The sequence below is a fragment of the Triticum urartu genome, chromosome 1 (assembly GCF_003073215.2).
Source record: "Triticum urartu cultivar G1812 chromosome 1, Tu2.1, whole genome shotgun sequence".
NCBI classification, from domain to species: domain Eukaryota; kingdom Viridiplantae; phylum Streptophyta; class Magnoliopsida; order Poales; family Poaceae; genus Triticum; species Triticum urartu.
In genome coordinates, this window is record NC_053022.1 from 318,082,092 (window position 1) to 318,109,634 (window position 27,543).

A 27,543-nucleotide genomic window follows, 5' to 3' on the forward strand; every position below is an offset into this window, starting at 1 on the left:
GTTGTGGTCTATGTATTCACACATGTATTACGATTTCCGGATAACACAATTATAGCATGAACAATAGACAATTATCATGAACAAAGAAATATAATAATAACCATTTTATTATTGCCTCTAGGGCATATTTCCAACAGTCTCCCACTTGCACTAGAGTCAATAGTCTAGTTACATTGTGATGAATCGAACACCCATGCAGTTCTGGTGTTGATCATGTTTTGCTCTAGGGAGAGGTTTAGTCAACGGATCTGCCACATTCAGGTCCGTATGTACTTTACAAATCTCTATGTCTCCATTTTGAAAACTTTCACGAATGGAGTTGAAGCGACGCTTGATATGCCTTGTCTTCCTGTGAAACCTGGGCTCGTTGGCAAGGGTAATATCTCCAGTGTTGTCACAGAAGAGAGTCATCGGGCCCGACGCATTGGGTATGACTCCTAGGTCGGTAATGAACTCCTTCACCCAGACTGCTTCTTGTGCTGCCTCCGAGGCTGCCATGTACTCCGCTTCACATGTAGATCCTGCCACAACGCTTTGCTTGCAACTGCACCAGCTTACTGCCCCACCATTCAAAACATACACGTATCCGGTTTGTGACTTAGAGTCATCCAGATCTGTGTCGAAGCTAGCATCGAAGTAACCCTTTACGATGAGCTCTTCGTCACCTCCATAAACGAGAAACATATCCTTAGTCCTTTTCAGGTACTTCAGGATGTTCTTGACCGCTGTCCAGTGTTCCATGCCGGGATTACTTTGGTACCTTCCTACCAAACTTACGGAAAGGTTTACATCAGGTCTGGTACACAGCATAGCATACATGATAGACCCTATGGCCGAGGATAGGGGATGACACTCATCTTTTCTCTATCTTCTACCGTGGTCGGGCATTGAGCTGTGCTCAATCTCATACCTTGCAATATAGGCAAGAACCCCTTCTTTGACTGATCCATTTTGAACTTCTTCAATATCTTGTCAAGGTACGCACTCTGTGAAAGACCAATGAGGCGTCTCGATCTATCTCTATAGATCTTGATGCCTAATATATAAGCAGCTTCTCCAAGATCCTTCATTGGAAAACACTTGTTCAAGTAGGCCTTTATGCTTTCCAAGAATTCTACTCCCTCCGTCCGGAAATACTTGTCATCAAAATGGATAAAAAGGGGTGTATCTAGAACTAAAATACATCTAGATACATCCCCTTTTATTCATCTTGATGACAAGTATTTCCGGACGGAGGGAGTATATCATTTCCCATAAACAGTATGTCATCCACATACAATATGAGAAATGCTACAGAGCTCCCACTCACTTTCTTGTAAATGCAGGCTTCTCCATAAGTCTGCGTAAACCCAAACGCTTTGATCATCTCATCAAAACAAATGTTCCAACTCCGAGATGCTTGCACCAGCCCATAAATTGAGCGTTGGAGCTTGCACACCTTGTCAGCATTCTTAGGATCGACAAAACCTTCCGACTGCGTCATATACAATTCTTCCTTAAGGAAACCATTAAGGAATGCCTTTTTGACGTCCATTTGCCATATCTCATAATCATAGAATGCGGCAATTTCTAACATGATTCGGACGGACTTTAGCTTCGCTACGGATGAGAAAGTCTCATCGTAGTCAACCCCTTGAACTTGTAGATAACCCTTAGCGACAAGCCGAGCTTTATAGATGGTCACATTACCATCCGCGTCTGTCTTCTCCTTAAAGATCCATTTATTTTCTATGGCTCGCCGATCATCGGGCAAGTCAGTCAAAGTCCATACTTCATTTTCATACATGGATCCTATCTCGGATTTCATGGCTTCTAGCCATTTGTCAAAATCCGGGCCCGCCATCGCTTCTTCATAGTTCGAAGGTTCACCGTTGTCTAACAACATGATTTCCAGGACAGGGTTGCCATACCACTCTGGTGCGGAACGTGTCCTTGTGGACCTACGAAGTTCAGTAGCAATTTGATCTGAAGTTTCATGATCATCATCATTAACTTCCTCTCTAGTCGGTGCAGGCACCTCAGGAACATTTTCTTGAGCTGCGCCACTTACCGGTTCAAGAGGTAATACCTCATCAAGTTCTACTTTCCTCCCACTTATTTCTTTCGAGAGAAACTCTTTCTCTAGAAAGGACCCATTCTTGGCAACAAAGATCTTGCCTTCGGATCTGAGGTAGAAGGTATACCCAATAGTTTCTTTAGGGTATCCTATGAAGACGCATTTTTCCGATTTGGGTTCGAGCTTTTCAGGTTGAAGTTTCTTGACATAAGCATCGCATCCCCAAACTTTTAGAAACGACAGCTTAGGTTTCTTCCCAAACCATAATTCATACGGTGTCGTCTCAACGGATTTCGACGGAGCCCTATTTAAAGTGAATGCGACAGTCTCTAAAGCATAGCCCCAAAATGATAGCGGTAGATTGGTAAGAGACATCATAGATCGCACTATATCCAATAAAGTGCGATTACGACGTTCGGACACACCGTTACGCTGAGGTGTTCCAGGCTACGTGAGTTGTGAAACTATTCCATATTTTCTTAAGTGTGTGCCAAATTCGTGACTCAAGTATTCTCCCCCACGATCTGATCGCAAGAACTTGATTTTCTTGTCACGTTGATTCTCAACCTCACTCTGAAATTCCTTGAACTTTTCAAAGGTCTCATACTTGTGTTTCATTAAGTAGACATACCCATATCTACTCAAGTCATCAGTGAGGGTGAGAACAAAACGATAGCCACCGCGAGCCTCAACACTCATTGGACCGCACACATCAGTATGTATGATTTCCAATAAGTCGGTTGCTCGCTCCATTGTTCCTGAGAACGGAGTCTTGGTCATTTTACCCATGAGGCATGGTTCGCACGTGTCAAATGATTCGTAATCAAGAGACTCCAAAAGTCCATCTGCATGGAGCTTCTTCATGCGTTTGACACCTATGTGACCAAGGCGGCAGTGCCACAAGTATGTGGGACTATCATTATCAACCTTACATCTTTTGGTATTCACACTATGAATATGTGTAACATTACGCTCGAGATTCATTAAGAATAAACCATTCACCATCGGAGCATGACCATAAAACATATCTCTCATATAAATAGAACAACCATTATTCTCGGATTTAAATGAGTAGCCATCTCGAATTAAACGAGATCCCGATACAATGTACATGCTCAAAGCTGGCACTAAATAACAATTATTGAGGTTTAAAACTAATCCCGTAGGTAAATGTAGAGGTAGCGTGCCGACGGCGATCACATCGACCTTGGAACCATTCCCGACGCGCATCGTCACCTCGTCCTTCGCCAGTCTCCGCTTATTCCGCAGCTCCTGCTTTGAGTTACAAATGTGAGCAACCGCACCGGTATCAAATACCCAGGAGCTACTACGAGTACTGGTAAGGTACACATCAATTACATGTATATCACATATACCTTCAGTGTTGCCGGCCTTCTTGTCCTCTAAGTATTTGGGGCAGTTCCGCTTCCAGTGACCACTTCCCTTGCAATAGAAACACTCAATCTCGGGCTTGGGTCCATTCTTTGGCTTCTTCCCGCCAGCTTGCTTACCGGGCGTGGCAACTCCCTTGCCGTCCTTCTTGAAGTTCTTTTTACCCTTGCCTTTCTTGAACTTAGTGGTTTTATTCACCATCAACACTTGATGTTCCTTTTTGATTTCTACCTCCGCTGATTTCAGCATTGAATATACCTCAGGAATGGTCTTTTCCATCCCCTGCATATTGAAGTTCATCACAAAGCTCTTGTAGCTCGGTGGAAGCGACTGAAGGATTCTGTCAATGACCGCGTCATCCGGGAGATTAACTCCCAGCTGAGTCAAGCGGTTATGCAACCCAGACATTTTGAGTATGTGCTCACTGACAGAACTATTTTCCTCCATCTTACAACTGAAGAACTTGTCGGAGACTTCATATCTCTCGACCCGGGCATGAGCTTGGAAAACCATTTTCAGCTCTTCGAACATCTCATATGCTCCGTGTCTCTCAAAACGCTTTTGGAGCCCCGGTTCTAAGCTGTAAAGCATGCCGCACTGAACGAGGGAGTAATCATCAGCACGTGACTGCCAAGCGTTCATAACGTCTTGGTTCTCTGGGATGGGTGCGTCACCTAGCGGTGCTTCTAGGACATAATCTTTCTTGGCAGCTATGAGGATGATCCTCAGGTTCCGGACCCAGTCCGTATAGTTGTTGCCATCATCTTTCAGCTTGGTTTTCTCTAGGAACGCGTTGAAGTTGAGGGCAACATTAGCGTGGGCCATTTGATCTACAAGACATATGTAAAGATTTTAGACTAAGTTCATGATAATTAAGTTCATCTAATCAAATTATTCAATGAACTCCCACTCAGATAGACATCCCTCTAGTCATCTAAGTGAAACATGATCCGAGTCAACTAGGCCGTGTCGATCATTCACGTGAGACGGACTAGTTCAACATCCGGTGAACATCTTCATGTGTTGATCGTATTCTTCTAATACGACTCATGCTCGACCTTTGGTCTTCCGTGTTTCCGAGGCCATGTCTGTACATGCTAGGCTCGTCAAGTTAACCTAAGTGTTTTGCGTGTTGTAAATCTGGCTTACCACCCGTTGTATTTCGAACGTTAGAATCTATCACCCGATCATTCACGTGGTGCTTCGGAAAAACAAACCTTCGCAACGTGCACAGTTAGGGAACACTTTCTTGAAATTATTATGAGGGATCATCTTATTTAAGCCACCGTCGTTCTAAGCAAATAAGATGTAAAACATGATAAACATCACATGCAATCAAATAGTGACATGATATGGCCAATATCATTTGCTCCTTTTGATCTCCATCTTCGGGGCTCCATGATCATCGTTGTCACCGGCATGACACCATGATCTCCATCATCGTGTCTTCTTGAAGTTGTCTCGTCATCTATTACTTCTACTACTATGGCTAACGCTTTAGCAATAAAGTAAAGTAATTACATGACGTTTATGTTGACACGCAGGTCATAAATAAATTAAGACAACTCCTATGGCTCCTGCCGGTTGTCATACTCATCGACATGCAAGTCGTGATTCCTATTACAAGAACATGATCAATCTCATACATCACATATATCATTCATCACATCCTTTTGGCCATATCACATCACACGGCACATGCTGCAAAAACAAGTTAGACGTCCTCTAATTGTTGTTGCAAGTTTTTTACGTGGCTGCTATAGGTTTCTAGCAAGAACGTTTCTTACCTACGCCAAAACCACAACGTGAATTGCCAATTTCTATTTACCCTTCATAAGGAACCTGTTCATCGAATCTGATCCGACTAAAGTGGGAGAGACAGACACCAGCCAGCCACCTTATGCAACTAGTGCATGTCAGTCGGTGGAACCAGTCTCACGTAAGCGTACGTGTAAGGTCGGTCTGGGCCGCTTCATCCCACAATGCCGCCGAATCAAGATAAGACTAGTAACGGCAAGATAATTGACAATATCGACGCCCACAACTGCTTTGTGTTCTACTCGTGCATAGAAACTACGCATAGACCTAGCTCATGATGCCACTGTTGGGGAACGTAGCAGAATTTTAAAATTTTCTACGCATCACCAAGATCAATCTATGGAGTCATCTAGCAACGAGGGAGAGAGGAGTGCATCTACATACCCTTGTAGATCGCGCGCGGAAGCATTCAAGAGAACGGGGTTGATGGAGTCGTACTCGACTTGATCCAAATCACCGATGACCTAGTGCAGAACGGACGGCACCTCCGCGTTCAACACACATACGGTTGGGAAGACGTCTCCTCCTTCTTGATCTAGCAAGGGGGAAGGAGAGGTTGATGAAGATCCAGCAGCATGACGGCGTGGTGGTGGAAGCAACGGTGATCTCGGCAGGGCTTCGCCAAGCGCAGGGAGACGGAGGAGTGTCATGGGAGGGAGAGGGAGAGGCCAGGGGCTTTGGGTGCGGCTGCCCTCCCTCCCCCCACTATATATAGCGTCCCTAGGGGGGGCGCCGGCCCTAGGAGATCCAATCTCCTAGGGGGGCGGCGGCCAAGGGGGTGCCTTGCCCCCCAAGGCAAGGGTGGCGCCCCCACCCCTAGGGTTTCCAACCCTAGGCGCAGGGGGAGGCCCAAGGGGGGCGCACCAGCCCACTAGGGGCTGGTTACCCTCCCACTTCAGCCCATGGGGCCCTCCGGGATAGGTGGCCCCACCCGGTGGACCCCCGGGACCCTTCCGGTGGTCCCGGTACAATACCGATTACCCCCGAAACTTTCCCGATGGCCGAAACTTGACTTCCTATATATAAATCTTCACCTCCGGACCATTACGGAACTCCTCGTGACGTCCGGGATCTCATCCGGGACTCCGAACAACTTTCGGGTTACCGTATACTAATATCTCAACAACCCTAGCGTCACCGAACCTTAAGTGTGTAGACCCTACGGGTCCGGGAGACATGCAGACATGACCGAGACGACTCTCCGGTCAATTAACCAACAGCGGGATCTGGATACCCATGTTGGCTCCCACATGCTCCTCGATGATCTCATCGGATGAACCACGATGTCGAGGATTCGATCAATCCCGTATACAATTCCCTTTGTCAATCGGTACGTTACTTGCCCGAGACTCGATCGTCGGTATCCCAATACCTCATTCAATCTCGTTACCAGCAAGTCACTTTACTCGTACCGTAATGCATGATCCCGTGATCAACCACTTGGTCACATTGAGATCATTATGATTATGCATTACCGAGTGGGCCCAGAGATACCTCTCCGTCATACGGAGTGACAAATCCCAGTCTCGATTCGTGCCAACCCAACAGACACTTTCAGAGATACCTGTAGTGTACCTTTATAGTCACCCAGTTACGTTGTGACGTTTGGCACACCCAAAGCACTCCTACGGTATCCGGGAGTTGCACAATCTCATGGTCTAAGGAAATGATACTTGACATTCGGAAAAGCTATAGCAAACGAACTACACGATCTTTGAGCTATGCTTAGGATTAGGTCTTGTCCATCACATCATTCTCCTAATGATGTGATCCCGTTATCAATGACATCCAATGTCCATAGTCAGGAAACCATGACTATCTTTCGATCAACGAGCTAGTCAACTAGAGGCTCACTAGGGACGTGTTGTGGTCTATGTATTCACACTTGCATTACGATTTCCGGATAACACAATTATAGCATGAACAATAGACAATTATCATGAACAAAGAAATATAATAATAACCATTTTCTTATTGCCTCTAGGGCATATTTCCAACACATATTTGGATAGAGAAGATGACTGAGGGTTTTGGAGCAATATCACTAAGCACTTGAGTAACTAGATCAAAACCTCACCCCCTTTTAATAGTATTGGCTTTCCTATGGACTCAATGTGATATTGGATCACTTAACCAAAAATGTAGAGCCTTGAGCTTTTTCCAATCCATGTCCTTAGCATTTTGAAGGGTTCCACATCCTCTTGTCCTTGCCATGCCACTATTGAACTTTTCTGAAAAGTGCTAGATGAAACTATTAGTCCAACAATATGTATGTTGGCATTGATTATCAAAACCACCAAGGGAGCAAATGTTCTTTCACACAAGTTTGACTTTCAAAAATACACCTTATATTTTGAAACGGATGGAGTAAGTAGTATGCGCCTTGCGAGACATTATATCCATAGTTCTAATGTTACTATGTCTTATTCTTCATTTAAGCACCAGAAAGCTAAGCTACATCAAAACCTAGACATAAAGCCATAACATGATAATAAGTCATGTAGTTGGGGGTGAATAGGGTGGTCCATGAACCACCCTAAAATTTTCCTATATCTTTTATTTATAACAATAATAAAAATTAAATTCAAATGGAAAGTTGTACTCTTGGGTCACCTTGCAACTTTAACTAGATACATAATGAGTACCACCACCCAAAGTACTTAGAGTAAAAAATGTCTAACCATGATAATGTCATTTCAACGATCATCCTGGCGCCCCCTCTCTCACATACGCACACTCCAAACGAGAAAGATGTATCTCTACAACGTCTAAATGCAAAAAAACACGGCATAAAATACTATCATAGAGTAAGGAAATAACAAAACTAAACCTAGAATAACAACCGGTGTGAAGAAACCCTAAACGCGTTAACACGTCAACTTTAACTAGGTATAAAAAGAACATAAATATTATAAAAATGTCTGGACCATAATGAAGTCATTTTCAACATCAACCCCTCTGTCTAAACAAGAACTCACATATATGTGATCATGATTAATACAACAACAAATAAATTCTTATTCCATGCATTTATTCATGCCAAGTTTGGTTCAGGTGCCTCTTTGCCATGCACCTCCTTGATGTCAGGTTTCCTAATATATGAGATTCACTAGAGAATTGGTGGTGCGATTACTACAAGAGACTTTCGAAGATCAAATGTCATGGGTTTGATTTCCTGGTCATGCTAACCTATTGGAGTTTGTGGAAACAACGTAATTCTCATGTCTTCGGCAACCAACAAGTCCAAGTGAATGGGAAGGACCTGGATGCGCTTATTGTAAAGGATTTAAAACATGTGGGCTTCGACAAGAGGAAGATGGATTGCGGCGATCTGTGAGTAGTTGGCTAGGTGTGTGTGGCAGGAGGGGAGTGATGTTCTTTGTCCTGTTTTGTGGGGTTGCTTGTACCTTGGCTCCCTTCCTCCTCATTATTCATCTAAAAGGTACAATACACATTTTGGTTACTCTCAAAATTCATATCTACATCACCTAAATAGAAAAACATATATTCCAGACCAAACTTGCTACAATTTCACCGAAACCCGAGACTTGTGGTGGCGGCTAAGCCGTCAAGGGTTTTGAGGGGAACCTTCTTTTGGCGCCTTCCTCCTCTGACTCCCCTTCGTCGCCGACCTCTTGGTCATCGGTGGTAACGGGGATTCACTGGATCTCGCGTGCACGAATCATGTACCTTTAGGTTTTAGGACTTAGAGCATGAGGTATGGGAGCAGCACCACGCGATCCACCTAGGAGAAAAGGGTGAGGCTACAAGTTTGATTTTTCTCTCTCTCTCTCTCCTAACATTTCATCTCCCGCCTTAGCTTTCTTCAACTTTTTCGGTGAGTAATCTGCCTCTTCTGCAGGCTTTGCATGGCACATGCATGCTATACATTTTTAGTCACTATGGCATCTAAATCTAGCTGGCACCTGGGGCAGTAGGTTTTGGGCTACACATAGTAAATCTTCAAATTATTCCTCAACACTTTGTTCTGCTCGTTGGTGGGTGATGGATTTGGTTGCTAGTTTGTTCAAGTGGGATGGTGTGGTGGCAATGGCATCCCTATGGTGGGCTTGTGTCCTCAGGCTCAGTTGTTGTGATGGTGTTTACTCCAGCATCGGCGTGAAGCTGTAGGATCGAAAGTATGTCTAGAGGGGGGTGATTAGACTACTTGACCAAATAAAAATCTAGCCTTTTCCCAATTTTAAGTTTTGGCAGATTTTAACAACTTAGCACAAGCCAAGTAATCAACCTACACATGCAATTCTAAGAGTATATCAGCGGAATGTAAAACAATTGCATATGAAGGTAAAGGGAGGAGTTTGGAGGGAGCAAGCGCAATGTAGACGTGGGGATTTTTGGCGTGGTTCCGATAGGTGGTGCTATCGTACATCCACGTTGATGGAGACTTCAACCCACGAAGGGTAACGGTTGAGCGAGTCCACGGAGGGCTCCACCCACGAAGGGTCCACGAATAAGCAACCTTGTCTATCCCACCATGGCCATCACCCACGAAGGACTTGCCTCACTAGGGTAGATCTTCACAAAGTAGGCGATCTCCTTGCCCGTAAAAACTCCTTGGTTCAACTCCACAATCTTGACGGAGGCTCCCAAGTGACACCTAACTAATCTAGGAGACACCACTCTCCAAAAGGTAATAGATGGTGTGTTGATGATGAACTCCTTGCTCTTGTGCTTCAAATGATAGTCTCCCCAACACTCAGCTCTCTCTCATAGGATTGGATTTAGTGGAAAGAGAGTTTGAGTGGAAAGCAACTTGGGGAAGGCTAGAGATCAAGATTTATGTGGTTGGAATAGAATATCTTGACCTCAACACAAGTATAGGTGGTTCTATCTCAGAAAATATATGTTGGAAGTGTAGGCATGTTCTGATGGCTCTCTCCATAATGAAGAGTGGGTGGAGGGGTATATATAGCCTCCACACAAAATCTAACTATTACACACAAATCACCAAACTCGGTGGGACCGAATTATGAAACTCGGTCAGACCGATTTAGTTCAAAATGTGAAGTTACGATTTTCGGTGGGACCGACATGTCAACTCGATGGGACCGATTCCATTAGGGTTAGGGCATAACGTAATCTCGGTGAGACCGATTACACAAACTCGGTGGGACCGATTTTGGTAATAGGCAAACAGAGAGTTGGTCAGGCAAACTCGATGGGACCGATTCGCTCATCTCGGTTAGACCAAAACGTTACGAAGGGGAAACAGAGAGTTTGCATTGCAATATCAGTGGGACCGATCGCTCATCTTGGTTGGACCGAAACATTATGAAGGGAAACAGAGAGATTGCAATCCCATCTCGGTAAAACCGAGATCCCTATCGGTGAGACTGAAATGACTAGGGTTTGTGGCAGTGGCTATGTCAAGTGAACTCTGTGGCTCCGGGTAGGAAATTTCGGTGGGGCCGAGTTTGACTTTTGGTTTGGACATATGTGGATGTGAGAAAGTAGTTGAGGGTTTTGGAGCATATCACTAAGCATTTTGATCAAGTAACTCATTAAGCAACACCTCGTCCCCTTTTAATAGTATTGGCTTTTTCTATGGACTCAATGTGATCTTGGATCACTAAAAGTAAAATGTAGAGTCTTGAGCTTTAGAGCTTGAGCCAATCTTTTGTCCTTAGCATTTTGAGGGGTCCACATTTCTAATCCATGCCATGCCAAACATTGAGCTTTCCTGAAATATTTATCTTGAAATAGCATTAGCTCAATGGGCTATATGTTGTTAGGAATTACCAAAACCACCCAGGGATGGTTGCACTTTCAATCTCCCCTTTTTGGTAATTGATGACAACATAGCTTCGACAAATGATAATAAGATTGAAAAACATCGTTGCTTTGAGAAGTATGTGATAAGCAAGAGCTCCCCCTAAATTTGTGCATTATTTAAAATTTGCTTTTGAATGCAAATGCACAATCGATTAGGATCATGGGTTACTCTTCCATGTCACATACGTCTTGGTGGAGAGCTCAAAATGATAGAAATTAAAAGCATGCACTCATCACCAAGCAAGTGAATGATCATATATGGATATAAAATATAGTATCATCTAAACAAGCATTAAGGTAGCAAATGATCAATCACATGATCACACAAGTATCTCACACAAGGACATAAAGTACCTCACACAATAAAAAGTTCAACCAAAGGCAAAGAAGCAAAACACTCTCTCGAAGCCTATGATCTATACATATTTCTCCCCCTTTGGCAACAAGTTACCAGAAAGTTCAAATATGCATAGTGCTATGCGTCTCTCAGGCTTGGTCTTCGGGAGGTGGTGTAGAGAGAACTCCAAGGACAAAGGCATCCGTTGATGTAGTTGGAGCTGGTGGAGTGGCTGCTGGAGGTGGCACTGAGGTTGTGGCTGCTGGTGCTGATGTTGTAGCTCTAGAATCTGTCACTGGCATGGCAGCAGACCTCTGTCCTCTAGGCACTCGCTGAAATGCATCTGTGGTTGCCTTGCCTCTCTTCTCCTCTGCTTCCACCTGAAGCTGCTCAACTGCTGTTTGAATCTTAGTTACCTTCAGATCAAGATCATAAAATTTAGTTTCCATGATCCTCTCCAAGCTCTCCTGGTTTTGAGTCAGGGTGGCCAAGCCCTTCTCAATCCTCAATTAGACTGGATCAGATATGCAAGTTGATCTTGCTTGCTCTTCAGAAAAACCTGAGATGCCTCTTCAACACTTGGCATCTTGGCAGCTTTCTCAGCCTTTGCTTTGGCTCTTTTCTCCTGTGCTTGAACTGATGATGGTTCCTCCTCATTCATCACAACAATATTATCTTCAGAATCAGGATACATGGGTAGATGCTCCTTGTCCAACAGATATGTTCCTGTGCCCATCTTGGAGTTGATGAGCTCCTGAATGTGTGGAGCATACCCACAACTTCTCTTCTGGTCAGCAGCAGTCCTCTTGATTGTCTCTACAATCAGACTCATGACCTTGAACTTCTGAGGGACATCAAAAAGCTGTAGCAGGTTGATAGAGTGCCCTCTGATCATCTTGTGATCTCCTGACTTGGGTAGCAGAGTGTGCCTTAGGATCTAGTTGATAGTAGGCAGACCAGACAACAAGAAATGTACGGATCCAAAGCTTGTGAGTCTCCAAAGCTTTATCTTGGATCTCCTTGTACATGTTAGCCATAGTGTTGTGGTCCTTCTTCTTGGCATACACATCCAAGTCATCTTCATGTTATGTTGGGGCATTTATCAATTTTTCCCATTCTTCAACTATGGATCGGTACCTAGTACCTTCTGACATCCAAACGATCTTCCCATCTGGGTAAAAGTGAGCAGTGGAGTAAAACTGCATGATCAGCTCATCATTCCATTTTGTGAGCTTCTGTCCAACAAACTCATCTACTCCACATGCTTTGAAGTTGTCATAAACTCCTGGGAAATGATCTTCATTCTCCTAGATGAATTCCCAATCAACCCATCTCATGTCACACACGATGGGCTTCTTGTCAAGCAGAATAGTTTCATAAAAGTCTTGTTGTTCCTTTTGTGAAACATGTAGTCAACTGCAGTCCTTCTCCTCACAACATAGGGATCAGACTGTCTCCACAATCTCAGTCCTGAATCTTTCCTGATGTGCATGTTCTCAGTGACTGGATGAGCATCATTGTGATCTGGAATCTTGGGCTTCAATTTTCTCAAAATAAGAGACTCATCATCTTCTTCAGCTTCAGGCACTGGAGCCTTGTTCTTTCCTTCAGCAGGTGTACTTCTGGTATTCCTCTTGGGCTTAGGAGGCTTCTGAGCTTGAGCTTTGGGGGTAGCTTTGGGCTTTGATGTTGCAGCCCCTGACTTTATAACATCTCCCATAAGCTTTTAAGCTTTGGGTGCTGGAGCATCCTCTTCTTCATCATCATCTTCAGAGGGATCTTTCATCATGGAGGGCTTGCCAATGACTCTGGCAATGGTATTCTTGACTCTTACCTTCTTTTTCTTGCCTTCTCCACCTTCTTTGGGTTCAAGAGTGAACTCCATTGTTTCTTGAGTAGAGGCTCTGGCCTTAGACATAGGAATTCTCTTTGCTGGAGCCTTCCTATTCATCCCTGGCTTAACTGTAGCAGCTGTGCCATACTCCTTTTTTCAGCACCTTCTTCTTGGAGCTTACTTCCTCCTCAGTGGCAACATAATCCTCATCCTCGGATTCTGAGGTTCTCTTCTTCCTAGATCTAGTGGCTGCCTTTGGCAAGTTGCTGGGAGTGCTCCTGCTGCCATCATCAGAAGTGCTTGAGGGATCTGAACCCTCACTCAGTTGCACATGTTCCTCAGACTTGTTCTGACTGTCACTCTGACCAGACATCTCTGCAAACTCACTGACACTAGACCCTATGAATAGATGTAGATGAGATAGAGTGGATGAGCATCACAAAGTGCAGAGTTTTTGCAAAATAGATGACTTAAAAACTTAGTTTTAGTTCTCCACAGAAAGCATTTTGGAGCTACTGATTTGTAAACTCAGTGATACTGAAGCAGCTTTTGGAACCTAAACTAGTGAACTCAGTCAGACCGAGTCATAGTTCGGTGGCACCGAGACTGCCAGGGTTTCACAGAGAATTGAACTCGATCACACCGATTTGCAGTTTTCGGTCACACCGAAAATTGCAAGTGCTATGGCCTAAGCCAAATCGGTGAGACCGATTTCTATAACTCGGTCGGTCCGAGATGAGTTCGGCGGAGACCTAACCCTAAATTTTCAAATCAAACTTAACCTAAAGGATGTTTTCAGTGGATAGAGTGTTTGCATACGTGGTAAGAATCATGGCAAAAACAATGTGCTATGAATCAGAGGTAAACAAATAGCACAAAGGTCGAACCCATACCCTAGTTCGGCGAGGGTTCTCTACGGCGACAACGGCGAAGCAGATTTCCGTTGACGACAACGGAGACTAGCGGTGGGAGGTCGCTGGCGGCGAGGAGATGATCTGGAGAGCCGAGGAGGCAGAGCAGGACACGCGCGGGGTGAAGAGTTTTGGAGAAATTTCCAAAATTCAACCCGTGAGTATATATATCCCGACCCTGTCGGTGTGACCGAGTGGAACAACTCGGTGGCACCGAGATGCGGACTCGCAAGCGGTTACTGCAACTCGGTGTGACTGAAAAGTTCAAATCGGTTGCACCGAGATTGAAAACCTAGATCAACTTAGTGATCTCAGTGTGACCGAAATGGATGACTCGGTCATACCAAAATGCACAGAGGTTTTGGAAATTTAAGTCTATGACGAATCGGGGACTCCGAGTGCTCCTCACACAAAGTGGTTCAAATCTGACTTGATCAAACTTTGTGATGTAGCATGAATAGATTTTGAGACGAGAAAATCATAGATAGCTAGAATAAGTCCTTAGGCATTCTTGTCCATCCATTTGGCAAAATAGAAAAATCCAAACAATCAAGGCAACAAATGGATGTCCTCGAATGAGTAAAACATGCAACCAACATGCTCAAACAATAAGATGGCAAATGAAATATGTGGCAAAGCATGCACAATCACTCTAGCATCTGTCAAGCAATTTGGCGATGACTAGGTCATCTATATATGAGTATATTGACTGAGGAGTCAAATGAGAACATTTGATCGTAGGTCATACTCATCGTTTAAGCACAAGTGGGGTTACCACTTTTACATAATGCATTGTTGTGTTCACATCATTAGAGTTGCTTTAGCTCAATTGATTAGAGTAAAGCTCCCCCTAGATGTGATATCCCCCCTAGGAGGGATGAACTAACCTTGGGTTTTGTCGATGATGACTTCATGTAGGTGTTGAATATTTAGGTGCTCAAAGTTGATGTAGATCATTCAGAGCAATCCTTTGGAGTGAGATGCACTTTCAATACCTACACGGGTTAGTCCCAAAAGGAACAAACAAGGATACCCATAGACATAGAGTGATATTCACATGATATGATGTCCATGAATGCATTAGGTTACCTTGTCCCTTGTCTTACCAACAAGAGGGTTTGTGACTCCTTGAACTAGTGCAAGATATGGAAGTTGTTTGCACTTGTCCTTGCCAAAGTGATATGAGTGAAGTATGTTGGCGGAGTCACCCTCAAGAACTCTCTAGTTCTTCCTCTTAGGGATCCACACCATCTTGATGGGAATCCTTGGAGTTGTAGTCGTACTTGATGAAGTAGAACTTGATGTAGTCTTGGGAACCCACTTGACCAATGCCTTAGGAGCTTCTTCAAATGCATCAATCTCCTCTTGAAGCTTGTCTTTGCCCTTTAGCTTGTGGTCTTGTGGTGGAAGATCATCTTGAGCTTGTGTTCCTTGGAAAGAAGTAGGATCATACTTCTCTTGTTGAGGAACAAACTTCGTCTTGGGGTATTGATCTTCTTCCCACTCAACTCCATTGGCATTGAACTTTCATTCAAAACCAACACCTTGATTCCTCCGGTGTCTTCCTTGCTTGCGTACAATTCCTCAAACTGCTTACTTCCGGCAAGACTCTTGTAAACACCTTTCTCTATAATTCCCTTCAATAAGCTATTTTCTTGCTTAAGTGTAACTTGGCTAAGAGAATCATTAGTGGAATCAAGAGAACTACTAGAAGCAACAACATTGGGTTTAGCATGATTATTGTTACTACTAGAAGAAGAATCTTTCTTACTCTTGTTGCTAGATTTAACTTGAGGCATGTAAGTAGACAAGAGTAAACGCTTGGCAATGTAAGAAGAACTTTTCTTGCGAAGATCATTATTGATCGCTTTTAAGAACTCATGCTCTTAATCAAGATTGAGCTTTTCGAAGCATAACTTCTCATGAGTCTTTAAAAGTTCTCGATGATCTTCCAAGGTAGTTTCATGAGCTAACTTAAGAGTGTTTAGTTCTTTAGTTAGACGCTCAATCTCCATCTTATCATTGTCATTCGTTTTATCTTGATTAGCATGATTAATAGCAAGTTCATCATAGTTTTCATAACTAGAGTTGTCAACAAGTAAATTATCATCACCTAGCAAATCATCTTCATCACTATTGAAATCAACATACTCGGGGTGTGATACCTTTGGGCCTTTAGCCATGAAGCATCTTCCAATTCCTTCATTTGGTGACTCAAATATGTCGTAGGATTTGGTTGACACAAGTGCTAGACCGGCAACACCTTCATCTTGAGTATATTCGGAGTCGGAGTGATTGTCGGAGTCGGAGTCGGATACCCATTCACCAACATGAGCTTGATGTCTTTGTTTTGTGTAGCTCCTTGATGACTTGTCCTTCCTTTCCGAATCCTTGCTTCTCCTTGAGGGTCTTCGCTCATAACGATCATCTATACTCCTTCTTTCTCTTGGTGGTGATTCTTCTCTCCTACTTTTTCTTTTGGGAGAATCTTCTCTTCTTTTGTAGGGGGCGGTACACTCATTGGAGTAGTGTCTGGGTCTTCCACAATTGTAGCAATTACGTTCACGACTTGAAGATCTTTTGCATTCTAGGACCTTGACTTGGAACTTCTTTCCTTGCTTCTACTCTTGTAGAATTTGTTGAAATTCCTCACCATTAGGCTCAATTCTTCATTGAAGGCTTGTTTCTCACTTGATGATGTGGGAGCATCACATGAGGCTTTGTAAGCACCACTTGACTTGTTGTGGAGCTCTTCCTTATTCTTAAGTGACATCTCATGAGCAACAATTCCTCCAATGACTTCCGTTGGCTTGAGATCTTTGTAATTGGGCATCATTTGGATCAATGTGCACACGGTATCATATTTTCCATCCAAGGCTCTTAGGATTTTCTTGATGATGAATCTATTGGTCATCTCTTCACTTCCTAAGCCGGCAATCTCATTTGTGATGAGAGCAAGCCTAGAGTACATTTCAGCGACACCTTCACCATCCTTCATTTTGAACTTGTCAAGTTGACTTTGAAGCACATCCAATTTGGATTCCTTGACGGAGTTGGTACCTTCGTGCATATCAATCAAAGTATCCCAAATTTCCTTTGCATTCTCAAGACGACTGATTTTGTTGAATTCTTCGGGGCACAATCCGTTGAAGAGAATATCACAAGATTGAGCATTGTATTGCAACATCTTCAACTCTTTCGCGGTAGCTTCATGGTTCGGTTCTCCCCCATCAAAGAATTCACTTTGCAAGCCAATACACACAATAGCCCAAACGGCGGGGTTATGTCCAAGAATATGCATTTTTATCTTATGCTTCCAACTAGCAAAATTGGTACCATCAAAGTAAGGACCTCGACGGTGGTAATTTCCCTTGCTAGATGCCATACTCTCCTAGGTTGTGAAACCAAGGCTATGATCACCAAAAGCTATGGAAATCAAAGAAAATGGAGACCAAAGCTCTGATACCACTTGTAGGATCGAAAGTATGTCTAGAGGGGGTGGGGTGATTAGACTACTTGACCAAATAAAAATCTAGCCTTTTCCCAATTTTAAGTCTTGGCAGATTTTAACAACTTAGCACAAGTCAAGTAATCAACCTACACATGCAATTCTAAGAGTATAGCAGCGGAATGTAAAACAATTGCATATGAAGGTAAAGGGAGGAGTTTGTAGGGAGCAAACGCAATGTAGACACGTAGATTTTTGGCGTGGTTCCGATAGGTGGTGCTATCATACATCCACGTTGATGGAGACTTCAACCCACGAAGGGTAACGGTTGCGCGAGTCCACGGAGGGCTCCACCCACGAAGGGTCCACGAAGAAGCAACCTTGTCTATTCCACCATGGCCATCACCCACGAAGGACTTGCCTCACTAGGGTAGATCTTCACGAAGTAGGCGATCTCCTTGCCCGTACAAACTCCTTGGTTCAACTCCACAACCTTGATGGAGGCTCCCAAGTGACACCTAACCAATCTAGGAGACACCACTCTCCAAAAGGTAATAGATGGTGTGTTGATGATGAACTCCTTGCTCTTGTGCTTCAAATGATAGTCTCCCCAACACTCAGCTCTCTCTCATAGGATTGGATTTGGTGGAAGGAGGGTTTGAGTGGAAAGCAAGTTGGGGAAGGCTAGAGATCATAATTTATGTGGTTGGAATAGAATATCTTGACCTCAACACAAGTGTAGGTGGTTCTCCCTCAGAAAATATATGTTGGAAGTGTAGGCATGTTCTGATGGCTCTCTCCATAATGAAGAGTGGGTGGAGGGGTATATATAGCCTCCAGACAAAATCTAACCGTTACACACAAATCACCAAACTTGGTGGGACCGAATCATGAAACTCGGTCAGACCGATTTAGTTCAAAATATGAACGTTACGATTTTCGGTGGGACCGACATGTCAACTCGGTGGGACCGATTCCATTAGGGTTAGGGCATAACGTAATCTCGGTGAGACCGATTACACAAACTTGGTGGCACCGATTTTGGTAATAGGCAAACAGAGAGTTGGTCAGGCAAACTCGGTGGGACCGATTCGCTCATCTCGGTTAGACCGAAACGTTACGAAGGGAAAATAGAGAGTTTGCATTGCAATCTCGGTGGGACCGATCGCTCATCTCGGGTGGACCGAAACGTTATGAAGGGAAACAAAGTGATTGCAATCCCATCTCGGTAAAACTGAGATCCCTATCGGTGAGACCGAAATGACTAGGGTTTGTGGCAGTGGCTATGTCAAGTGAACTCTGTGGCTCCGGGTAGGAAATTTCGGTGGGGCCGAGTTTGACTTTTGGTTTGGACATATGTGGATGTGAGAAAGTAGTTGAGGGTTTTGGAGCATATCACTAAGCATTTTGATCAAGTAACTCATTAAGCAACACCTCGTCCCCTTTTAATAGTATTGGCTTTTCCTATGGACTCAATGTGATCTTGGATCAGTAAAAGTAAAATGTAGAGTCTTGAGCTTTAGAGCTTGAGCCAATCTTTTGTCCTTAGCATTTTGAGGGGTACACATTTCTAATCCGTGCCATGCCAAACATTGAGCTTTCCTGGAATATTTATCTTGAAATGGCATTAGCTCAATGGGCTATATGTTGTTAGGAATTACCAAAACCACCCAGGGATAGTTGCACTTTCAGAAGCTCGGGAGTTAGTGCAGGAGTGGATGCAGACAGTGACTGCATCAACGACAACTCGAAGATGGTGGATCATCTGTTGGGTTCGTGGTTGGCAACCGGGAGGTACGGTTTCCTTCTCCCACATCATTGTTGAGCGGGGATGCTAGATCTGGAGTTCGATGGCGTGTTCGGGGTGCTGTCTGAGCAGATTTTTTTAGGGGTAATGACTTTACCTTTGGTAAGCTACTTTGGCGGTCTAAAAAGCTACATATGAGCAATTGAGCCGCATCGAGTTCGAGTGAAGAAATGGTTGGTCATATTTTCTCTTAATTTTTGTATTGGTGGTGTCGGAGACAGGTGACAGGCCTTGGCGTCAAACCTAGGGGTTTCTTGGTTTTTATTGTGTACTAATTTTTGGCAGGTATGGTGGTCCTTTATACAAAGGCTAGAGTTCGATTGACTTTTCAGTATTGTTAGGTTGGTGTTTACGTGGCTTGTAACTTGATCTTTATTATATGAAAATGTTATTAGGTAAATGTCAGCTGAGAAGGAAGGGGTGGGGGGGGGTAACAAAGGAACCTTCTTTTGTGGCAAGTTTAGAGCACCTACAGTCGGGTGCCCCAAACCTGCTTCAAACGCCCGGGCGGACGGCCCGGTCACTGAACGATCACGAAAATTCGACCCAGACGGGCGTCTCAAACGGGCCTCAAACGCCCGGGCTGTCCGGCGCCCCTCATATCCAACCCAAATCTAGGGCAGATATGGGGCGGCCCGGGCATGCCCGGACACATCCACCACGTCAACCTGGCCCACCCTGACCCCACTCTGTCCCCACAAATATCCTCAATCCGGAAACCCTACCTCATTGCGCTCTCGCTTTGTCTCTTCTTCTCCTTCTCGATTTCTCCAATTGATCCAGTCCGACGACTCCGGCGACCATGTCGAGATCTGGCAGCCGCTCCGACTCCGACCTCGACGCCGACGAGGAGCCGACCCTCCGCATTGCCATCGAGTGGTTGAAGGTGGACACGGGTGCCAGTTTTGGATATGTCGTCTCGCCTCTCCTCCCGCCGGTGTCGCGAGGATGCCGTCGTTGGCTCCTCTCGGCCCATGCGTAGCTCCATGAGGCCTGCCCCGTCCGTGCCTCCCCCATGATGTCCCCTGCTCCCGCCGGCTGCTGCTCCCCCCACATGCGCAGTGGCGGGTGCTTGTGTCTGCCCAGGGCGCGCATGCCGGAATCGGAGGCGCCCGCCACCCACCGTGAGTGACAACGGGCAAGGAAGAGGGACGCGCTGGAGAAATCTCTCTACCGCGGCCGCAGGTTTCCGGTGGAGCCTGACGAGGACGAGCAGCTCCTCGCTTGGGTCTGCCGTCGGTCGCTTATGACGGTGGAGAGGGACGCTCGGCGGCTCCGCTGGAAAAACGCCAAGGGGCTCCGGCTTGTCATCGAGTAGTCCGAGCGCGAGGCCAAGGAGAAAGCGACGGAGGCGGTTCGGCTAGCGAAGCTCAAGCGGGAGCAGGACCGGGCCGTCCGGTGCCTCAAAGGGCTCATCGTCCTCTCCTCCTTCTCCGACGATGACGGCAACGACGGTGCCTCGTATGACGACTCAAATGATCCTCCACTAGTCGTCGACTCCTATAGGTGCGCCTGGGACCGGAAGGGAAAAGGGCCGGCGAGGAAGTGGTGAAGATCTGCTTTCTTCACTATAATTTCAAGTTTTTAGATGTAGTTGCCGTCGTTTATGTGCATTATGTGAACTTTAGCGGTCTTTTGAAGATCCACTGATGATCTTTTTCCATTTGATAACCTATGTAGTTTGATTGACGTTGCATAGTTTAGTATGGATATAGAAGACCGGATATGAGATATACGGATGTGGACGACACGATTTGAGCAATGACCGATCAGTGCTCGCGGACGCACCCGTGAGCGTCTACGAGCGTTTCAGAGGCCAAATTTGTCAAGTCCAGAAGGAGATGACACAATTTCTGTCCTTTTTGTTGCAAAATCTCTTTCTTCCAAGGAATTGCCATGTGTTTTTGAAAAAATTGTCCATCCTATACAACTAAACTTGCTAGCTAAAAGGCTCGTAAATGCTGACCCCTCCCAGCGAACGTTGGCCAGCTATTACGGTCCTTATATTATACGGTATTAATGAGAAACGTATTATCATAAATAAAAAATAAAAAACCCTGGAAATACGTACGAGAAAAAGGGAAACAGGAGCAACCAACAAAACGTACGGCTGCCTTGCGGGTCTGGGCCCTTGCACGCCTACGGACCCGCTTGTCAGAGGAACCATCCGCTCAGTCCCGACTGGACTGCCTCCTCAGTCAGTCCTCCTCTCCGCCCCTCCCCTCCCCCCCTCGCGTCGCGTCTCCTCCTCCGTCCACCGCCGCGCCCGCGGCCAGCCAGCAGGGCAGGCGCGTACGTTACCACTCCTGCTCAGCCAGCCAGCAATTCATCACGCGCATTACCATTTCTTGTCTCATCTCTTCTCCCCGCATTAATACTTTGGTTCGCTCCTCTCATACTCCATCCCCGCCCCCGTCCTATAAATCCCAACCCCTCCGCCCCCCGCTCCCCTTCGACCCGCCCCAAACCCCGCCGCATTCCTGCCGTTTCCGTGTTCGCCGTCGCGCCTCCGGTGATCGGCGCCGGGGGAGCCATGGGGCAGTGCTACGCCAAGAACATACACGCGGACGGCCGGGATGGGGGCGAGGGTGGCGGAGGCACGACCACCATCTCCGTCTCGGCGTCTGCCGCGGCTGCCGTCCAGGAGGAGCCCGCCGGCGAGAGGGCCACGGGAGGGAGGCGGAGCGGCAGGCCGTCGCCGGCGGGGACGCCGCGCAGCAGGGCGGGGGTGACGCCGGCCAGGACTTCGGCGGCGGCCGCAGGGAGCCCCTGGGCCGCCAGCCCGCTCCCCGACGGCATCGCGCCGTCCCCGGCGACCTCCGCGTCCACGCCCAGGCGCTTCTTCCGCCGTCCGTTCCCTCCGCCGTCTCCGGCCAAGCACATCAAGGCGTCGCTGGCGCGCCGCCTCGGCCACCGCTCCCCGGCTGCTACCTCTGCGCAGGCGCCGCCCGCTAAGCCGCCGCAGGAGGCCCCGATCCCCGAACAAGGGGCCGGCGGCGGCGGAGGAGAGGAGGAGCTCGACAAGAGCTTCGGCTACGACCGCCACTTCGCGGTCAAGTACGAACTGGGAAAGGAGGTGGGTCGCGGCCACTTCGGCCACACCTGTCTCGCGCGTGCCCGCAAGGGGGACATGAGAGGTCAAGTCCTAGCTGTCAAGGTCATCTCCAAAGCCAAGGTCGAACCCGTTCTTGATCTCGCACTCCTCTCTCCTAAATGCGTAATTGTCTCAGTTTCTACCAACTTAGATCTTGCTTGGTATTAAGATGCCGTGTGATCCTTTCAGTTGTTCACTTGTTCTACAATGAATTGTTTGTTGCTTTTGCAAGAATTCAGCAACTCGGCAATGCCACTAGCACAGACATTGCAATCATAAGTTAATCATTCGTTTTCTTTGTCTGCCTTGCATAATGAACAGGGTATTGGCATTTCCTTGAAAGTAAGAAGTACATTATGGAAATGCCGTTGCAGTGATGCTGCACTGAATTTTTGTCTTCTATTTTGATCTCACTGTTTATCCATCTGACTCCTGTTCTTGTTTTGTTGTTCTTTTTTATTTTTTGTAAGAAACAGGCAGGGGATTATCTTATGCAGTGTTTGGTTACAGGATTAGAAGTGACCAATTTCTCTATGAGATCCCCTGATAGCTTGTCAAATACTGGCAGAATTTTAGCTGGAGTAGTGTGGATATAGTGCATAACTACATGTTACTATCAAGAGTTCAGTAGTTATCAAATCCACATTGTGGCACTTTGTTAGTATGATCAGAGCTAGAAGAATAGATAACAGTAAGGCATGGGAGGCACCCAACTGTATGTGATCAACCTTCCTACTTATATTGCTCTTCCAGGGAGCAATAGTATTGATTTAGACAGTATTTTTTTTAAGTTTTCCAAGTCCTTGATGTTTTTCTTGACATCTAGCATGTAAGCAGGTATACATATCTTTTACATTATTAGGGTGCTGAATTTGAGATTATGTTGATATTGTGATGAGTTGAGTACTTGTATTGCCCTTGCAGGGACTAATAGTATTCGATATTTTTTGTTCAAGAAAATTAAGACAATGTTTAGTTTCATATTATTTCTTTCCTGGTGTTAGCTAGGATCTGTTGATAAAACTAGTATGCAATACAGCTAACTGAACTCTACGTACACGTACATGTGCATGCCGGCATTGATGTTTCTCATGCACGTAAATGCCGTTTTCTTTTCCGACCGTTATTACTTGTATTGATTACTGACTTTTTTTGGCTTGCTATAGTGTCCTCGTTTGTCGAAGCCAACTTACATCAACTATTTGAACCCTTGACGTATCTATCAAGTTTAATGCATCTCTCACTTTCATATTGTCGTTCTTTTATTCGCATCTGATATAACTGCGCTCCCTGTCATCACATATCGCTCTTTCATTTGCATCTAATACAAACATGTTCCCTGTAATCATATAATGTATGGTCATCATTCTCTTGACAGCTTGATCTTTTGTTGCTAGAAGCTAATTAATGCCCAGGCAATCTTCATTAAGCTTAACAGTTCAATATGAAGATATCTCAGTTAGCGCCAAGTTTGCTTGTCTAGATCGTTAGGTTATGGACAACTTTCTTTGGCTGTTTGACTACCAGTTTCGCATTTTATTCTTTACAAAGTAATCTCAACCTTTTGTTCTTCTCTAGCAGATGACGACAGCAATATCTATTGAGGATGTGCGTAGAGAGGTGAAAATTCTGAAGGCTTTATCTGGGCATTCAAATCTTGTGAAGTTTTATGATGCATGTGAGGATGCCCTTAACGTCTACATCATCATGGAGTATGTTTGCTTTCTTCCCCTCACATATTGTTGACTTTGCATCCGTACAATGTTGTTATCAGAACCTGCAACATCTCATTGTAGATAAAGGACTTTCTATCTGCTAAATGGATTGTCTTATTTCTTGAGTTCTATGCAAAATTACATGATTATTGATGTTTTGTGCACCTGGTATTGGTTAGGTTGTGTGAAGGTGGGGAGTTGTTGGACAGAATTTTGTCCAGGTATAACATTTTCCTTGAGAAACATTTCTTAGTACCAAAAACAAACATAGCTCTTACTATTACTAATTTCCTATTTTTCCAGAGGTGGGAGGTACACTGAGGATGATGCTAAAGTTATCATCAAACAGATATTAAGTGTAGTTGCTTTCTGCCATCTTCAGGGTGTTGTTCATCGTGATCTTAAGCCAGAGGTATGTGGAGTCTTTGTTGATCTCTTCTGTGCTGATAATACAACCATTTATTTTTTATGACTCCATGCTTGATTTTGAACAGAATTTCCTATTCAGTACTAGAGATGAACATTCTCCTATGAAGCTCATCGATTTTGGCCTCTCTGATTTTATAAGGCCAGGTAGTACCTCCACATGAGGATTATACCCATAGCACGTTCTATCTACGTTCTTTGGTTTTTGAATTTAAGATCAATCTAGACATGAATAAAAGACTTGAATGTCTTGTTATTGTGTACCAAAGCCTAATACATTTTGTTTTTGCAGATGAAAGGCTGAATGACATTGTTGGTAGTGCATACTATGTTGCTCCAGAAGTCCTACATAGGTCATATAGCACAGAAGCAGACATGTGGAGCGTAGGTGTTATCACTTATATCTTGCTGTGTGGTAGCAGACCATTCTGGGCACGCACTGAATCAGGAATTTTCCGCTCTGTGCTGAGAGCTGATCCTAATTTTGACGATTCACCATGGGCATCAATATCTCCTGAAGCCAAAGACTTTGTCAAAAGACTTCTTAACAAGGATTACAGAAAAAGAATGACTGCTGCGCAGGCACTCTGTAAGTTGTGCCAATGATGATTCTTACTTTATGCTTTCTTTTAAAGTTTCCATAGGATATTGGCGATTTACCTATGTATTGTGTGTGTATTGCAGCTCACCCCTGGTTGCGAGATGAGTGCTGCCCAGTCCCTCTGGATATATTAGTTTTTAAGCTGGTTAAGGGGCATCTTCGTTCCACGCCTTTCAAACGGGCAGCATTAAAGGTTTTACTCTTTACCTAGTTCCTTCAAGTATGTAACTTTCGAACTATACTTCCTTTGATACTGATTTTTCCAAACTGCATTCGACACACGTGAGTAGTATGTACACATCGTACATCCAAATCAATGTCACCTTTAATATCTTGCATTCTACAAACGTGAGCATTATGTGCACATCATCCATCTAAATTGATACCACCTTTAATATCTTGCATAAATAGCCAGCTATGTTATTGGACTGTTGTAGGGAGGTGTGAAAATTGGTTTCATTGCATGTACTGATTTTATTTCATTTTGTCTTGCTTAAACATGTTGAGCAATTCACTGCCATAATATTTCCGTCTTTTATTTGACAGGCTCTGTCTAGAGCAATAACAGAAGATGAACTTATCTACGCCAGAGCACAGTACAACTTATTACAACCAAGTAGTCAAGATGGTCGAATATGTATTGAGAACTTCAGGATGGTAAGTACTCTTGTGTTGTCAAGTCTCTTAGAGCATGCACTAGGATTAATTGAAGTAATTTCCATATCCAGGATACTGAACTTGATATTTCTCTTCTTTTCCACCTTTAATTTATGCAGGCTCTGCTACAAAACTCCACTGACGCTATGAAAGAATCTAGAACTCTTGATATCTTAAGTGCGGTATGAAATGCGCACTCATTATACCTTCATTTGCACACATGGTGTATATCATTCATTATTTGAACTTGCATGTATATTCATTTTCAGTTGGAGCCGCTTGCATATAGGAGAATGGACTTTGAGGAGTTCCGTGCGGCGACAATCAGCCCTTACCAACTTGAAGCTTCGTCTATGTGGGACGAAATAGCGAGCACCGCATTTGAGTGCTTTGAGCAGGAAGGCAACCGTGTTATCACAATTGAGGAGCTAGCTCAGGTATGCAGTTGAACCTTGAGAATGACATGAATCTTTCATCTTGTGCGTGTCACTAACCAATTGGCCTCCTTTCCCCATACAGGAGATGAATCTTTCTTCTGCGGCGTATTCTATCGTCCGCGACTGGATTAGGCCATCCGATGGGAAGCTTAGCTTTATAGGCTTCACCAAATTTTTGCATGGATTGACTATGCGGAGCAGCAACGCGAGGCGCCATCACTGACCTGTTTCGCCTCAGCTGCTTAGATTTCTTTGATTCATGGGGAGTTTGATGGATGTTGGTGTTTTATCTGTGTTTTTGGCGGTTTAGCGTTTGTAGAGAAAAAAGGAGAAAGAAACAGAAAGTGGGAGTTCATAATGGAGTTTTAGAAGCAAAGATATGTTTTTACCTGTTTTTTTACATCTTGGTGCTGTTACATCATTCTTAATCTGGCTTATACATGGGCGCTGTACAGTTTGCTCATCATGCACCGTTCAACTTGCCACCCCAGTGTTTGTGTTTATCCAGGTGCTTGATGTCTTGCTGCTCCCTCCTGCTTCTCAGAGAAGCAGAAACAGAAGCAGAAGTACAGGGTGCTGCTGCTCCTGAATGTGCGGCAGTTGGAAAGGGCCAAATATCTGGTGAGGGCGTTAAAAGACGTCGTGGTTTGGAACGTTCTTAGCAGATGCTATTCCATCCAACATTGCATAGGAAGCAGCAGGCCCCATCGACGGGGTGCTATGTTTCGCCTTTTCCGGACAATCGTACGGCGGCACTTTTATGGTGGTCAGGACGATTAAGAAAGGGCTTCAAGTACGAAAAGGCACTTTGAAGAGACAGTCTAGCCACTGGGATTAGCAATTTAAGTTATGTTGATCTTTGGGTGCGGAGAGACGTGGCTGAGATCGACGGGCAATCAGAGTTCAGCATGGATGCGAAAACATGTGATGACGAGCCATCCGTTGGTATTTACGAGCCATAAAGCTTTCAGATTTTCGTATACTTCCGCAAAGATCACTGTGCTTCAAAAATATCAGACCTGTTTGCCCTCCCCTGTCGTCTTCTCCTTCCACCACGTGCTTCACGCAGCGAAAAATTTCCTCCCTCTCACCTTCTCTCAACTCCCCACCATACGCGCATGCGGAAAAAGAGTTGGTCGGCGAGCTTCGGCGAGAACCATCAATTGTTCTCGCCACGCCCCGTCTTCTGCTCGTAGCATCGCTCCTAGTTGTAGCTA

At 44.9% G+C, this 27,543-nt stretch overlaps 1 protein-coding gene across 1 annotated transcript; it reads left to right on the top strand.

Moving 5' to 3' along the window:
• The first annotated feature begins 21,608 nt into the window (after window positions 1–21,608).
• Window positions 21,609–26,725, top strand: LOC125509689 (CDPK-related kinase 3). Its single transcript, XM_048674715.1, has 11 exons — window positions 21,609–22,571; window positions 24,072–24,202; window positions 24,385–24,426; window positions 24,509–24,617; window positions 24,700–24,778; window positions 24,924–25,220; window positions 25,316–25,425; window positions 25,779–25,889; window positions 26,009–26,071; window positions 26,159–26,326; window positions 26,409–26,725. Exons 1-11 carry the CDS (start codon window positions 21,930–21,932, stop codon window positions 26,547–26,549), a joined length of 1,893 nt encoding a protein of 630 aa, XP_048530672.1. The 5' UTR covers window positions 21,609–21,929; the 3' UTR covers window positions 26,550–26,725.
• Window positions 26,726–27,543: the final 818 nt, after the last annotated feature.

Coding starts and splice junctions, on each gene's coding strand:
- LOC125509689 (XM_048674715.1), top strand. CDS start 21,930: ATGGGGCAGTGCTACGCCAAGAACATACACGCGGACGGCCGGGATGGG. Junction 24,427..24,508: donor TTGGACAGAATTTTGTCCAG/GTATAACATTTT, acceptor CTATTTTTCCAG/AGGTGGGAGGTACACTGAGG. Junction 25,221..25,315: donor GACTGCTGCGCAGGCACTCT/GTAAGTTGTGCC, acceptor TGTGTATTGCAG/CTCACCCCTGGTTGCGAGAT.